General features: G+C 43.6%; 1 protein-coding gene across 4 annotated transcripts in view; it reads right to left on the bottom strand.

The window, feature by feature from the left end:
* The window catches only part of SLC7A6 (solute carrier family 7 member 6), a 32,170-nt gene extending 17,212 nt beyond the window's left edge, over nt 1-14,958 (bottom strand). Inside the window, exons 1-4 of one of the 4 annotated variants that reach the window (XM_043898882.1) lie at nt 14,816-14,958; nt 13,008-13,132; nt 6,623-6,677; nt 5,282-5,840 (exon numbers count right to left, since the gene is read on the bottom strand). In XM_043898882.1, the coding sequence (XP_043754817.1) occupies nt 5,282-5,804 (523 nt within the window). In that variant the 5' untranslated portion in view covers nt 5,805-5,840; nt 6,623-6,677; nt 13,008-13,132; nt 14,816-14,958. Of the gene's footprint in view, nt 1-5,281; nt 5,841-6,622; nt 6,678-13,007; nt 13,133-13,754; nt 14,024-14,554; nt 14,592-14,633; nt 14,786-14,815 lie in introns of those variants that run through there. The other 3 variants (XM_043898884.1, XM_043898885.1, XM_043898883.1) reach the window with 3 other exon arrangements.
* Between the last annotated feature and the right edge of the window lie 377 nt (nt 14,959-15,335).

Here is a 15,335-nt window from a genome sequence, read left to right as displayed (position 1 = left end):
CAAGTACTCCTACAATGCTGAGCAGCTGGGTTACCAAGAATACTGCTGGTCACCTGGCCAGAGAAAGGAACTATGAACCTCAAGAAGTGCCATTTGCCCCCACAGTCCCATAAGTGAATTAGAGCCCCAAGCATATTGAGTTCAGTGGGCAGCCTGAGGTCCCACTAACCACAGAAGAGCCCAAGATCCCAGAATATACGAGGAGAATGACAGTTTCTAAATTTCAGCACAATTGACATTTTGGGCCAGAGAAGTCTGTCGTGCGGGGCTGTCCTGTGCATTATAGGATGGTCAGCAGCAGCATCCTTGACCTCTACCCATTAGATGCCAGCAGCATCCCTTCCCAGCAGTTGTGACAACGAAAACTGTCTCCAGACCGAATGTCTCCTGGGGAGCGAACTCACCTCCAATTGAGAACCACGGTTCTGATATAATGAGTAGTTAAGACAATCTGAAATTTTAAAGAAAAACAAAACCTGCTTGGATCTATCCCCCTACCAGTGTAACCTGGGACTGGGGTGGGGGGTTGTCAGAAGACATGATCTAAAACAGCAGTGCCTTCAGGACCCAAGAAGGTAATATAAATGAGCAAAGACAAGTATGTCTGGATACAAAATAAGAGGGAGTGGAGGACTGGGGTGAACAAGAGACTATATGGTTCATTTAGAGGAGTAACCACTATTCAAATGCAACTGATTGTGTCAGGATGGAATATAGGTCCAAGTTTGCCAGAACTCTTGATGTTTCAAGAGAAAGGGCAAGTCCTGATTTTTAAATGTTGGCAAGTAATTCAAAATTGTTTAGAACACTGTATGGCCCAATACATGTGTGAACCAAGTCTGGTCTGTGAGTCATAGGCTTGCAGCTTTAACCTAGAGTTAGCTACATGGAGACTGCCTGGACCCCTTCTTCTAGGATGGAACCTTAACTGTCCACCCTGGCATGGATATAACTTCTTTAGGCAGTCTTCAATAAACAACCTGAATCCCTGTCATATCTCACTTTCAAGATGAACTTAATTCTCCTACCCAAGCCTCACAATGGACTCAGTGAAGATCTTTGTTTTTTGCCCTAATTATGACATAATCGGTTTCTTCCCATGTATATCTCTTGAGACCAGGCTGCTCTCAGTGCCACCCCTGCCCAAGGAGGCTCCCTCCAGCACAACCCAGCTTAGCTGGATGATACCTTAGCCTGATTCTATACCCTAATTTCGAAGAAGAAAAGTAAACTGAGCCCTAAAATCTAGTCTGTTAGGATGGGTCAAGGTTTTAACAACTTGGCTGCAGCTTTGACAAGTTCCTGCTCTCAGGCCTGCTTTATGGAAAAGCCTTAGTTTCTAGAAAGCAGGTTTTCAGGAATTCAAATACTGAGTAATCTGAGTAAGGTACATTTAAATGAAAGAAGTTACATGATATAACCACATTTTCTAACAGATGAAGACTCTCCTCCAATCAAAAAATTAGCTCCTAGTGTGGAGATAGGCTTTCTAAGCACAAAAAACAATGGGAAAAATCATAAAGAAAAAAAGATTTAACAAATAAAAATCTTCTTTATATGAAAAATGATGTACAGAAGTGCCCTTTGACTTAGGGCTTCCCAGGTGGCACTGTGTAAAGAATCCGCTTGCCAATGCAGGAGATGTGGGTTCAACCCCTGGGTTGGGAAGATCCCCTGGAGAAGGAACTAGCAACCCACTCCAGTATTCTTGCCTGAAGAATCCCATGGACAGAAAAACCTGGCAGTCTACAGTCCATGGGGCTGCAAAGAGTCAGACACGACTGAGCTCTCTGACTTAGTTATTCTTGGAATTCATACTGAAGCCATCACCAGACCAATGCACAGACACAGGTGCTCAGAAAGAGTACGGATTCATAAAACCTTCTAAAAAGTAACCGGGTAAGACACAAAGAAACTTAAAACAGTTTAATTCTTTAGATACAGGGTTTTCTCTTACATAATTCTACCCTATTAGAATATGAAAAAAACTCTGAAAATGATTTCTACACAAAGATTTCCCATAGCAGCATTATTTTTAATAATAATATTATAAGGCACTCACTACATGCCAGGCAGGGAGAAGTATAATATGTGTACTGATTCATTTATTCCTCGCAACAATCTTTTCAGATAGATATTATCAACAAACTGAAAAAAAAAAACAAAAACAAAAATCGCCTGCCCTATCAGCCAAACAACTGGATGCTGTGGCCATCAAGCCATTACAGCTGCCCCTCAGGGAGCCCTGAGGGAACTCAGGTTGAAACAGGATGCCCACCAACTAGCAGGCAGCCACTCCCTGACAGAGTACCCTGAGGAGACTCAGGATGAGAAAGCAGAGGTACATATCAAAGGAAGGATGTTAATGACCCCTGACTTTTCTCATAAATAGAAAAGCACTAAATTCTTTAACCTGGGATATCTGGTTTTCTTTAATTAATAGTAATCTTTTGGGACTTCTCTGGTGATCGAGTGGATAAAATTCTGAGCTTCCACTGCAGTGGGCATGGGTTCAATCCCTGGTCAGAGAACTAAGATCCCACATGCCTCGAGGCAAAAAAAAAAAACAACAAACAGTAATCTTTTGATGTTCCAACTACTGGTCTTTGCTGCAAAAATTCCTATATATCCTGGCTCCTCCCTTACCTCTTCAGAAGCTATCTTGAGATGCTGTGCCCCAGGCTTAAATCCTCAGTTTTGTCTGCCAAATAAAACCTAACTCTCAACATTTAGGTTGCATATTTTTTTTCAGTCAACAGTACAATCAATATTCCCATTTTACAAACGAGATAACTAAGGCAATAGTTAACTATCTCCTCCTAGTTCAGTAGCTACTCAATGGTAAAGCTGGAATCAAACCCAGTATAGCATGGGAGCCTATGATTCCCCAGTCCCCCAACCCATAATTCCCCCAACCCACTCCCTTCCCCATGGCATGCAGGATGTTAGATCCTAGTTAGATCAGGGAGCAAACCATGCCCACTGCAGTGGAAGTGAGGCGTCTCACTGGACTACTGGGGAAGCCCCCCACCACCAGCACTGCCGCCTTTTCTTTGCCAGGCAGAGCAGCTCGCAGGAAGGATCTCAGCTCCCCAACCAGGGACTGAACCCAGGCCACAGCAGCAAAAGCCTAGAATCATAACCACTAGGCCACCACCAGGGAACTCCTAGGGAGTCTATGATTTTAACCATTACACTGTCTGGAAACTACTTCTGTGTCCCAAATCACGTTTTCTAGCAACAATTGATGAAAGGGATTTAATATTAAAAATTTTTAAATGCAATATACAAATCACAGAGAGTGTGATCATAAGGATTGCTGTGTCCAACTCTTTGCCACTCCATGGACTATAGCCTGCCAGGTTCCTCTGTCCATGGGATTCTCCAGGCAAGAATACTGAAGTAGGTTGCCATTTCCTTTCTGACCCAGGGACTGAATCTATGTCTGCTGCATTGCAGGCTGCATTGTAGCCACCAGGGAAGCTCTGATCTCAAGGGTACTTTTTAAAAATGATGAATAAACAGGAAAAAAAAAATACTGGGAGATATTTCACACAATATTTATAGTAACAATAGTTCTCTCAGAGGTAAAATCATGGGTGATTTTAATTTTCTTTTTGCATTTTTCTAATTGTCTGTATGGTCTATGCATTATCTTTTAATAAAAAGAAGATATATATAGAACAGAAGATTATATATATAATAAAGTAATATATACTTTATATATATAAATATATAATAGTAAATATATATATAATAGTAAAATATAAAAATAATAATTATATATATAATAAAATAATATATATATTACTTTAAAAATGTTTCTTTTAACATTTCACAAAAGGGAGGGAAATTCATGATATACTAAGTTTAAAAAGTATAATATAAAGTTATATACAAAATATGGTTCCAATTCTATAACAGAAAGAAATGTGACTGAACTATTAAAAGTACTCCCATCTTGGGGTAGATTACAGGTGATTTGAGGCTAATTTAATTTTCTTCTTAACAAACATATTTTTTTTTTAACAAATGATTATCGAAAAATTTGGAACACTTCGCAAATTTGCATATCATCCTTGCGAACAAACATGTTTTATAATCAGAAAATTACTGCCTTTTTTAGAGACCTCAGTCAGGCTAGAGACCCCTGGTGAAACCCTATCAGATACACAGCTGAGTAACCACCTTCTCTCCTCCCAGGGGTATCTGTAGAAGACTTTCCTTTAATATCTGCCTTTAATAAATTCCTTAAAGTCAGGAAGCACAGCATATTGTACAATTCTTTACTGCTAACTCCAAGGTACTGTCAGTCTATTTTTAACACTGGATAAACCGCACATACTGCCAAAGTTCTGCAAGCAAAGATATGGAAAAAAACAGTATAATTAAGTGCCTCTGGCAGCACCGTGCTAAGGGACACAGGGAATTCTGGGTCACTTCTCAGCTAAAACACTAGCTTTACTGGACTAAGTTCACAATAATCTTCTCTCCCGTCCAGTGATTTCACATAAAATCCCTCCTTACTACCTCATAAGAAAAAGGAAGATAAAGAGAGATCCACTGGGATCTCTCAGGTTCTGTCCTCAGAAATCCAAATACAGGGAAGAAGCCACTTTCCTTACTAGCTGCAGAAGGAGCTTGTTTACACAGTCTGCATAAAGAAATCTGAAACACCAATGGGAAAAAGCCATTTTGGTGTGGTGCCTGCTGCTTAGATCGGCCTGCAGAGAGTAGAAGTTACAGGAAGGAGTGGTTTCACCGTGAGCCGACAGGATAGAAAGTCTTGGGACCCCCATAGTCTAAAGACGACCATTTCCTCACTGATGGCTTTAAACTGTTTTAAGATTAAAAGGGGGGAAGCAAAATAACTTTTTTTTTTGGAGTAGCAGAATAAAGGCCTCAGCACTGAGGGATTTTTCCTGGGTTAAGTTACAACTAGCCATATTGACACCAATCTAAACATCTGACAAGATAAATATAAGGCAATCACCAATCTGTCACGTAGACTAAGGAACAGAAATCAGGGACAGCCAAAAGTGGAAGGAAAGGGAGGCACCAAAAGCCACAGACAGGTTCAAACTTCTCCCATCCCTATCATTTACCCTCACAATCTCAGGAACAAATGACTTCGGTGAAACTGCTTCTTCAAAAAAGTTAAGATGCCTCTCTTCCCAATACATACACAAAAAAGCAAAATAGGCTGTTCAAATATAAATTACTATTAGCATTGTAAAAATCACCCCCCATACACACTCCTCCAGTAAGCCCTCAGACTTACACATGCAGGCTGCAGCGAGGAGACGGCAGGCCAGGTACGGGGGCTCACAGGTGGGAAAGGAGGGCTGGATGATGTAGTTGGCAAAGGTGATAGCGATGATGGCCTGACCGGTGGGCTCAACAATTAGCAGCGAGGCCCAGAGGCGGATAAAAGCAATGAAGCCCCCAAAGGCCTCAAGAATATAAGCGTAGCTGGCTCCAGATTTGGTGATGGTGGTCCCCAGTTCTGCATAGCAAAGGGCACCCACAACGGAGAAAAGCCCACCAACAGCCCAGATGACCAGCGACAACCCATAGGAGGCCGTGTAGACCAGCACACCCTTGGGTGAGACGAAGATTCCTGAGCCGATCATGTTGCCCACTACCAGGCTGATGCCATTCAGCAGAGAGATCTCCTTCTTCAGCTGCATAGTTTCTGTGGCCTGCTGAGGTAGCATGCGGTCACCTTCTTCCTCCCTGGGCTGGCTGGCCTCAGGAATGAGATGGTATGTGGGTGTGGGATTCTCCAGCTCCCTGGCTTCCATGGCAAGTGGTTCTTTCACACCTGTGTTTACTGCAGCCTGGCAAAGAATATAAGTATTGTCAGTCTAGGGTAACGGCTGATAATGCTCTAGTTTAGACCTGCCAAGCCGGCAGATTTCCCTTCCTACCTCTTATGCAGGGACCGTGTGACTCATATACAAACCTAAACACAATGAGCCTGTCTCAGTTCCTACCACAGGATACAGAGAAACGGAGGCAGGCTGACCTCCACTGCTCCCAGAGAGACGCCAAAAGGGCTCGGGCACCATATGATGGTGACTTCCAAAAGGATGCCCAGGGTAGGCTAACATTAGGTTTATCCATAGCATAAATTCTCCCTGAGATGTAGGTTTTGCTCTGTTTTTTGGCTTTTTTTTTTTTTTTTTTTTTTGTGGTACTGCCCAGCTTGTGGAATCTTGGTTCTCCAACCAGGGATTGAAGCTGGGCCCTCAGCACTGACAGCCTGGAGTCCATACCATTGGACTGTCAGGCAATTCTCTATTTTGCTCTGTTCTTGCCAACTTAAAACCTGCAAACTTGCCCTGCAGAGAAGACCAAAGTCCCAGCACTAGCTAGCCTGACAGGCCTCTCACTTTCCATGCCGTCTTACCTCTGCCCAAACATAAACAGGCACTTCTGCAGTCTCTAGCCACATGTGGAGAGGTATATAGCTACTCTCAGGCCAGCAAAGAACAAGAACATGTGATGGGAAGGGCTAGGAAGATGCTAAAGATAAGGGCATAACACTATTGCAGAGACTGGACCAAGGAGAGAAACTCCATGAAAACATATACCATGTGTCGCTCTTCACAACACTCACCTTACTTCCCACACTGCTGCTTGCCCGTTCAACACCTTTCTTTTTCAAAAGTGCCCTAAAGAGAGGGATAACATAATAAGACCAGATGGAGAAAGAGCATCCAGGGGGCACCCTAACGTGAGACTCATCTGCTATTGGCTTATTTGCTTTCCTCCTCAAAACACCCCTCACTACCGCCTAGGGGTGCAAAGAGATTCCCCCATAACAGGACCCAGAACCTTGACAGCCAAACAAACACCGTAAGGCTCCTCTTATCCACAGATCTGGCATTGGAAGGCAAACTGTAGGGAGATGGTGTGCACACGTACATGTACACACACACACATACATACACTGCTACTCTTAGATAACAATGGGGCCAGTCCAGAAACCTCAAGGAAGTTGGATCCCATACCAACCTACTGATGAAAAACCCAGAATCTGTCAGAGGAAGGCAAGCACCTTCCTGACCTTGCATTCAGCAAGGCCTTCTCTCTCCCTCAATTCCTGTGCCCTAGGAACTGGGAATTCAGATCCCAACCCCTAGTTCATCTTTCTCATCTTCAGGAGGAAAGAATCTGATAAGCCACTTGATTCCACCCAGGAGGAGTCAGTCCTTTAAGGTCACAGAGATAACTTCCAGGAATAAGAATGGGAACAGTACATCATCTTCCCAGAAGCTTCTTATCTAGTCACAAAAATGGGTATGCTGGAGTCCTGCCTCATGGAGCTCAGAGCAAGTGAACCACAGCCACTCAAGAGTGAGTAGAAAACTCCAATCTCCACAGGACCCACTCAAAACTCCTGCCTTACCTGCCCCAGCCCCACTCCAGAGTCTAGACCTCAGCCCAAGTGAAAAAGCTTCTCTGGGGCCATTAATAACCCTTCCCCCACTCCCAGAGGAGTTGAGCCAGCCTACTTCTGCTTATTATGAGGCCTGGCTTTAAGGCAGCACCACTTTGCCTTTCATTCCTGGCACCAAGCCATGAAGGTGACTCTCTGCAAGCACGTGGGAAAATATTTGTTTTCACATATCTGTCAGGTGAGCCCAGATATGCATGAAAACAAAACTAGGAAACACCAGAGGAGCCTACCGTCTCACATGAGAGTCAGGTGAAGGGTCTTCATTCATTAGTGAGTGCTTCCATGTGTATGCTCTATGCATATTAATAAACTTGATTGTTTTTCTCGTCAGTCTGTCTTTTGCCAGTCTAATTTACAACACCCCACCCAAGGAACCTAAAGTGGGTGAAGGGAAAAGGTCTTTTTCTCCCCTCCTTTACATTCCTTAAAAAAAAAAAAAGTGTAAAGATACTTAGGTGGCACTTTTTCACTCACCCCCAACATGGAGGCAAGCAGAGAAACCTGCTTGCCTATTTATCACCCTATTTACCACCCTAGCTGGCAGGGAGAGGGGCTGGGGCTACCAGGTACTCTATTTGGACTTCTGATACCAGACGTCTATGTTTTCTACCAAACAGTTCTGTAATACCAAGCAGATCTGGTGTCTGCTACAGTTTAATCAACTCTTACACCATCTACCTGGAGGCAGCAACAGATTCCCCAGGTTAAGTGCTCAATCCTACTAAACAGCCCTTTCCCACCCAACTTAAGAGGCCAAATTGCAAGTCCGGTTGTTCCTTTGCTTCTGACCAATGAGCTATGAATCGGAGGTTCTTACTACTCCCTCCTTAGGTTCAATTAATTTGCTAGAGCAACCCACAGAACCCAGGCAAACAGTTTACTTACTAGGTTACCAGTTTATTGTAAAGGCTGTAACTCAGAACAGCCAGATGGAAGAGATGCAGACGGCAAGGTATGGAGAAAGAGGTGTGGAAAGATCTCCAAAACTTGCCCTTTTGGTTTCCCTTTGGATGCTTCATTATAAAGGCAACACTAATCAAATCACTGACCACTGGTGATTGATTCAACCTCCAGACCCTCTCCCTTCCCAAGAGGTCAGACCTCAACTAAAACTTCCAACCCTCTAATCACAGGGTTGGTTCTTGGGGCAAGCAACCCCCATCCTTAGAGGATCTAGATGCTTCCAAAAATCACTTCATTGACATAGACTCATGAGTGTTGGAAGAGGCTTGCTATATAAATAACAAAAGACATCCACTTAACCTTTATTGATCTGGAGCTATTTGAGGAACTGGGAACAAAACTAATATTATAACAAAAGATGCCTCTATGGCTCTTATAAGGAAATTTCAGGAGCTGTGTGACAAGAACAGTGGACAAAGACCAAATAAATATTTTATCACGGGGTAGGGGGAGAAAGAGGTAAGCTCATTTCACTGGAAAATTTTAAAACAATATGAAATGTAATTGCCTTGACTTTTAACTTTCACTTAAGATATAGCAAGCTGAGAAAAGCATCACTCCCACTCCAATGTCAAGAAAAACCAGATTAAAAAAAAAAAGAAAAACCAGATAATCTACAGAACTATAACTTTTCTTGAAGTTATTAGCGAGATGAGGTCACAGGCCAACCAACGAGACTGATATTTAAGGAAAAACGAGTACCCCCAGAGAGACGTAAGCTTTGGCTTACCTGTGGCAGAAGGAGAACGATGGAACCACCATACAGGCAAGAAAAAAGAATTCAGGTACAATTTTTAATAAATTGCTAAAGGTCAAGTTTAGTAATTTATTACTAATAAAAGTCAAGTAACAGCCATAGACACTCCAAGGGTTTTCTCCAGTGAGACCTCAGTGGGTGCTCACGGGAAATACAGGCAGGCTGGCCTGGAGGAGGAAAGCAGTCACTGCTCTGGGAAAAATACAAAGGTCCACCTGCTCCCTTCTCTAAAGAATACAATCTTAAACCCCTGGGAAATGGGCAAAACTGTCACTCCCAAGGCAGCTGAGACAGAGTGAAAGAAAAATAAAACCACCTCTTTGGCTGGGGGAGAGGCAGGAAATTCTGGTTCAGACCATAGGAGGTGGCAGGCTCACCCAGAAAGATCCAGTCCCCAGACCCAGGGCAACAGGGCCTGCCTAAGGCTGAGGCTGAGCCAAGACAACAGAGAACCCCTCTACTCCCCACCACCAGGTGAGCAAGCATCCAGCAACAAGGCTGTGGGAGACTGTGCACTGAGGCACAGGTGCACCAAGAAGACCTAAAGCTGAGGGTGGAGCATAAACACTGAGAAAAATCCACCCTCAGGGCCAGGGGGCACTTCCCAGGTGGCTCAGTGGTAAAGAATTCACCTGCTAATGCAGGAAGCACAAGAGACACGGGTTTGATCCCTGGGTCAGGAAGATCCCCTGGAGTAGGAAATGGCAACCTGCTCCAGTATTCTTGCCTGGAAAATTCCATGGACAGAGGAGCCTGGTGGCTTACAATCCATGGGGTCCCAAAGAGTCAGAGGTGAGTAAGCACACACACACACAGGGCAAGGAAACAGCAGAGGAATCTGAAGGGGCTAGTGCACCTAAGGTAACCACAGCAACAACAAAACCCAAACCCAACTCATTTCTGACTCAAACTCCCACATTAACAGGCTAGCAAAAGAAGACCTGTACCCTCTCTCCAGATCTCAGTCTCTACTTTCCTACATATTTTATCTGGCAATCAGTAACAAATCACAAGCCACCTAAAAAAAGCAAGAAAAACAACCCACTATCAAAAGGCAAATTAATCAACAGGACAAGACTTAGAGATGATCCAGATACTGGAACTATGAGACAGGGAATTGAAAATAACTATGATTAATACATGAAAAGCTTTAATGGAAACGTTAGCCAACATGTAGGAACAGAGGTGGAACTTCAGCAGAGAAATGAAAACCTTAAGAATCAGAAGTGGTGTGGGGGGGGGGAAGAGCATCTAAGAGTTGTAGGACAGGGAATTCCCTGGCAGTCCAGCGATTAGGGTTCTGCACTTCCACTGCAAGGGACACAGGTTTGATCCCACATGCCTCCAGGCACAACCAAAAAAAAAAAAAACAAAAACAAACAAACAAACAAAAAACAGAAACAGAGAATTCTACAATATCAAATGGTCTGAAATAAATATTAAAAATATAATTTTTGCTTATTTTAATTGCATTACATTATATCTAACTACCTAAAGCAAAAACAGTACCAATACAGTGTTAATGCATATATAAAAGTAAAATGTATGACAACAGCACAAAGATAGAAAAAAAGAACTGGGCGTTAAACTATTGTAAGGTTCTTATATGTGAAAATGATGTAGTATTATATAAGATATATGTTGAGATATTGCATATAAACTACAAAGTGTACAAATTCTAACTGCACAACTTAATATTTATACATATGTAGTATAGAAAAATATTATTTAAGATAGACTGTAATTAATTAAAGATGTATATTGAGAAACTAGGGAATCCACTAAAAAATTAAGTATAAATAGTAAGCCAACAGTACAGCTAAAACAGATCAAATAGTCCAAAAGTAGGTAGAAAACAGAAGCAAAGAACATATTAAACAAATAGAAAACAGAAAACAACTAGCAAAGTGGCACATTTTAATCCAACCACATCAATAACAACACAAAATGTAAATGATCTAAACACACCAATTATAAGACAGACATTGCTGGATTAGATAAAAATGCAAAATCCAATATGCAATTTATAGGAAGCCCACTAGAAATATAAAGACATAAATAAATTACAGATAAAAAGATGGTGAAAAACCATATAAACAGTAATCAAATGGGGAGTTAACTATAGTAACATCAGACAAAAGACTTCAGAGTAAGAAGATAAAAAGGGACATTATATAACGATAAAGAGGTCAATTCACCAAGAAGAAAATTCTAAAAGTGTATCTCCTCCAACAGGATAGCTTCAAAATACATGAAGCAAAAACTGATAGATCTGAAAGGAAAAACAGATAAATCCACAATTATAGCTGAAAATGTCAAGACACTTCTCTGTCGTCAATAGAACACGTTAACATAAAATCAGCCAGGATCTAGAACACCTGAAAATGGAAGGCCCCAACACAGTTCTTGACTAAAATTATGTGAATTCTGAGGGAAAAAAAAAAAGGGCCACCAACAATAGGGCTTACCTCCATAAAGGAGACGGATGTAGCTCAGGAGTAGGAGACAGACTTACAACAGGTAAAAACTGCTTTGGCTCCTCTTTGTTTCACTACAGAATAACCCTATTATCTACTGAGTGTTGGTACAGAGCATAGTTAGAAACCCTTCCTCAGTTGCTGCCTGAGAGGTTTAGGATCAATTCCAACCTTCTTAGCAGGGCCTTATCACTAGACCCCCTGCTGCAGACAGTCCCTCCCATCGTCCAGTCACACTGAATCATTTGCAGTTTACAGAAACCAAAGGAGTCCAGGGCTTCCAGAGCTCATCAGACGAACGCCTTGGCTCATGTACCTTTTGTCTCTAACATACACCTTTGTCTCTGACACCGTTCTCCCACCTTCTTCCTCAGCATTCTGGCTGACATCTTTCTCCACACATTTCCTTGTGTCCCTGAGTGTGTATGTCTCAGTCTCCCTTTCTCTAAAAGTCTCTAAAATCATTGTTAAAGACAAATTCCATTAAACAATTCCACGCACCCGTTCTTGTCTTGAGAAACTAGTGTTAAACCCCACTTGTAAGGACACAGACACAGTTTTCTGATAGCTTTTATCCTATTTTCCAAGTTCAAATAATGAGTTCAAATTTCCAAGGCAAATAATAAAGGAATTCACCAGACCACTAAAATATCATGAAAATTTAACCATGAAAATAACATATGCAATTTTCTGGGGGAAAAAAGTGGCTCTTTCACAGTTCAATTATGAAGAATATTTTATAAGCTAGATTTGAAAACTTTTATAATTGATGACTATGCCAAAAAATATGCTGTCGAAAAAGATAAAATCTTAAATGCGGTGACAACACAGAGGACCTTTTTTTAATTCTTTGAGTTTTACAAAACTTCACGATGAAAATGCATTGCTTTTTTTAATACTTAAATTATATGTGTATATATTTATTATTTATGTATATTTACTTATTGTACTTCTACCAAATAATGAAAATTATGTGACTGTTTACATTTAAGTTCTCACCTATGATACCAGGAAACTCAAGATCAAACTCAGTTCCCAATCACAATGAACAGATATCTTCACTTTTCAACAATACTTGATATCTAGTCTTTTCCATGGCTTTGGTTTCCATTTTTACTTGCTCATTGCCAGCATCATTAATTATAAACCACCACAATTACTCTTTAGAAAGAGATATAATAAATATATAATTTATCTAATAAATTTTAGTGTTACATAATTGTTAATTACGTGTGAGCCATTCTCTTCATTACTATTGTAACCACATTGTACTCAAGTAACTAAAACTCTTTACAACTCACAAAGATCCAAGAAAGTTAACGAAGAGCAGAGCAATTTTATTTACCTGTGAGGAAATAAGCAACCTCACACTTTCACAAGCCACTTCATCATAAATGGTCAGGTACAAAGAAGAAAATGAAGTCTCCCCAGTCAGACGTATTCCAAGTGTCTGTCTTGTTGAATTAATCTCTGCAACAAAAAGTGAGAGGCAACTTATCAAAACATGAACCTGGTAAGCAGCAAGATGCTATTTCCTTTTGTAAAATCTAATTTTGACATGCCCAGCAGGGGTAGCACTCAATTACTGAGAAGTCCCATCACACCCACAGTGGGGTGTAACTGAACAACTGTTTTGAGAACTAGCCTGGTCACTTCAAATCATGCATGTCTAGACATGCATGCTCCCTCTGTCCCAGGTCCCATGAGCACCACTTCAGTCACTTTTATAGAAAAGTATCCACACATCCTGGAGACTACAACAGGAAGCAGAGGACACAGGTCAGGAAATTTCCTGTACCAAGAAATGCCAGGGAGATCAGCCATATAACTGGTATTTACTTTTAGGCGGTAATAAAAATACCTCCACAGACAGGGATAGGACAACATCAGGCTTGTGGTTTCCCACATATTTGTCACGAAAGAAAAATCAAATATAAAGAACTTTAAATGATAATCTGAGACCAAAGTTGGCAAGCAAAAGCCACCAGCACACAGCAGGACCTCAGCAACACAAGCAGCCTGGGTCGTTTACTCATGGGCCTCCCAGCAAGAAAAGAAAAGAGAGTTGAAAATGATTTCAGGAAGTACTCACAGGCTTTCAAGAGTCTGTTCCTCCCAGATCTTCAAAATCAGGCCATCAGCCCTGGGTGATAAGCACCAGATGGCTGAACTTTCTGCCACTGGGCACTAGATTTGTTGGCAGTACTTTTTTTTTTTTTTTGCCCCCATCAAGGGTAGAGATTGAATTCTTTTTACCAAGTACAGTCCAGTGCACAAAGAGGTATTCAAAAACAAATGTTAAATTAAATATTGATTCCTGCTTATCACTGCCTATAACACAAGTGGTGCCCAGACAGTTTGCTCAGTGAAGAATTCTCTGAATGCTTCACAAATATCGCCTTCCATTTAACATGAGATGATCGAACAAGATGACGGGATGTGAAGACACTTAAGATGAGACACCGTCCTCCCTCCAACAGGCGCCCCTCCGCGCCCCCCCAACCCAGACCCGACCCCCGCGGCCCCAAAGAACTCGGCTCAGACGCTCACACGCTCAGTCTTGCCCCGTGAGCCTTGCTCAATTTGAGTCTCTCCCACGCATCACAGGTTCTTTCTCAGCATGAGACTCACATGCGCTCTCTCTCGTGTTCCCAGGGCCACACTCGAGGCCACTCTGACCGCGGTCTCTCTCACACTCATGGCCTCTCACCATCTCCTCTCTCAGTCTCTTGCACACTCATGGGAGTCATGCTTACGCCCAGGGTCTCTCTCACACACAGCGTCACCTTCATACTCTGCGTCTCGCACACTCAGAGTCACCCTAAGACCAACTCTCTTTCTCTCTCTCTCACACACATACACACGGCGTCTTCCTCACACGCTCAGTCTTACACTTCTGCAATTCCCTCACGCTCAAGGTCCCGCTCACACGCACGGCTTTCCCCTCAGGAGGGAGCGCGCTCACGCGCACCGTCTCTCACGTGCCCGCGGCCTGCCTGGCCCACGCGGGGTTCCCGGGACTGCATCCCGCACGCGGCGCCGGCGCGGCCCGGGCCTGGCTCTCCGGGCCCCGCTCCCCTAGCCCGGCCCTCCAGCCCCCGGCCGCGCTCTTCCAGCCCCGCTCCCCCGGCGCGCCTGCCCGCGGCCCGTTACCTCGCGGTAGCCTGGCACCTCCAGGATGCTCGGTCGTGCTGCCGCCGCCCCCACCGCGACCGCTCAGGCCCCGCCCCCGCCACGTCACCCGCAGCCGGATCGCGACAGCGCGCGCCGCGTCGGGACAGAGCGCCCGGCTCCGCGCTGGGCTCACGGGCGGCGGCGCTTCCGGCCAGCAGGAGGCCGCGGCTGCTTCAGGGATTCAGCGGGCCGCGCTCGGGCGTCCGTCCGTGCGGTCCCGGCTCCTGTGACCTGGGCCCAGCCACGCTCGCCGACTGGATGGCCGCTCCTCGACTCTGGAGACTCCCTGGGCCTCTGAGAGGACGCTTCCGCGGGGGAACTCTAAATGACCCCACACGCGTTTCCTCTGTGGTTCTTGGCCCGGGCCACACTCCCTGGGGTGGGGGTGGGGGGCGGGACCCCATACAGCTCACACGAGGAACTCTGAAGAGCCTCCATACTTTGTTCGCCGCCAACACTGCTACTAGAGACCCTGGGGAGACACAGACCCAGGACGTGA

This window comes from Cervus elaphus, chromosome 4 (genome assembly GCF_910594005.1).
Source record: "Cervus elaphus chromosome 4, mCerEla1.1, whole genome shotgun sequence".
Classification (NCBI taxonomy): Eukaryota; Metazoa; Chordata; class Mammalia; order Artiodactyla; family Cervidae; genus Cervus; species Cervus elaphus.
This window is presented reverse-complemented; position numbering and strand designations above follow the sequence as displayed.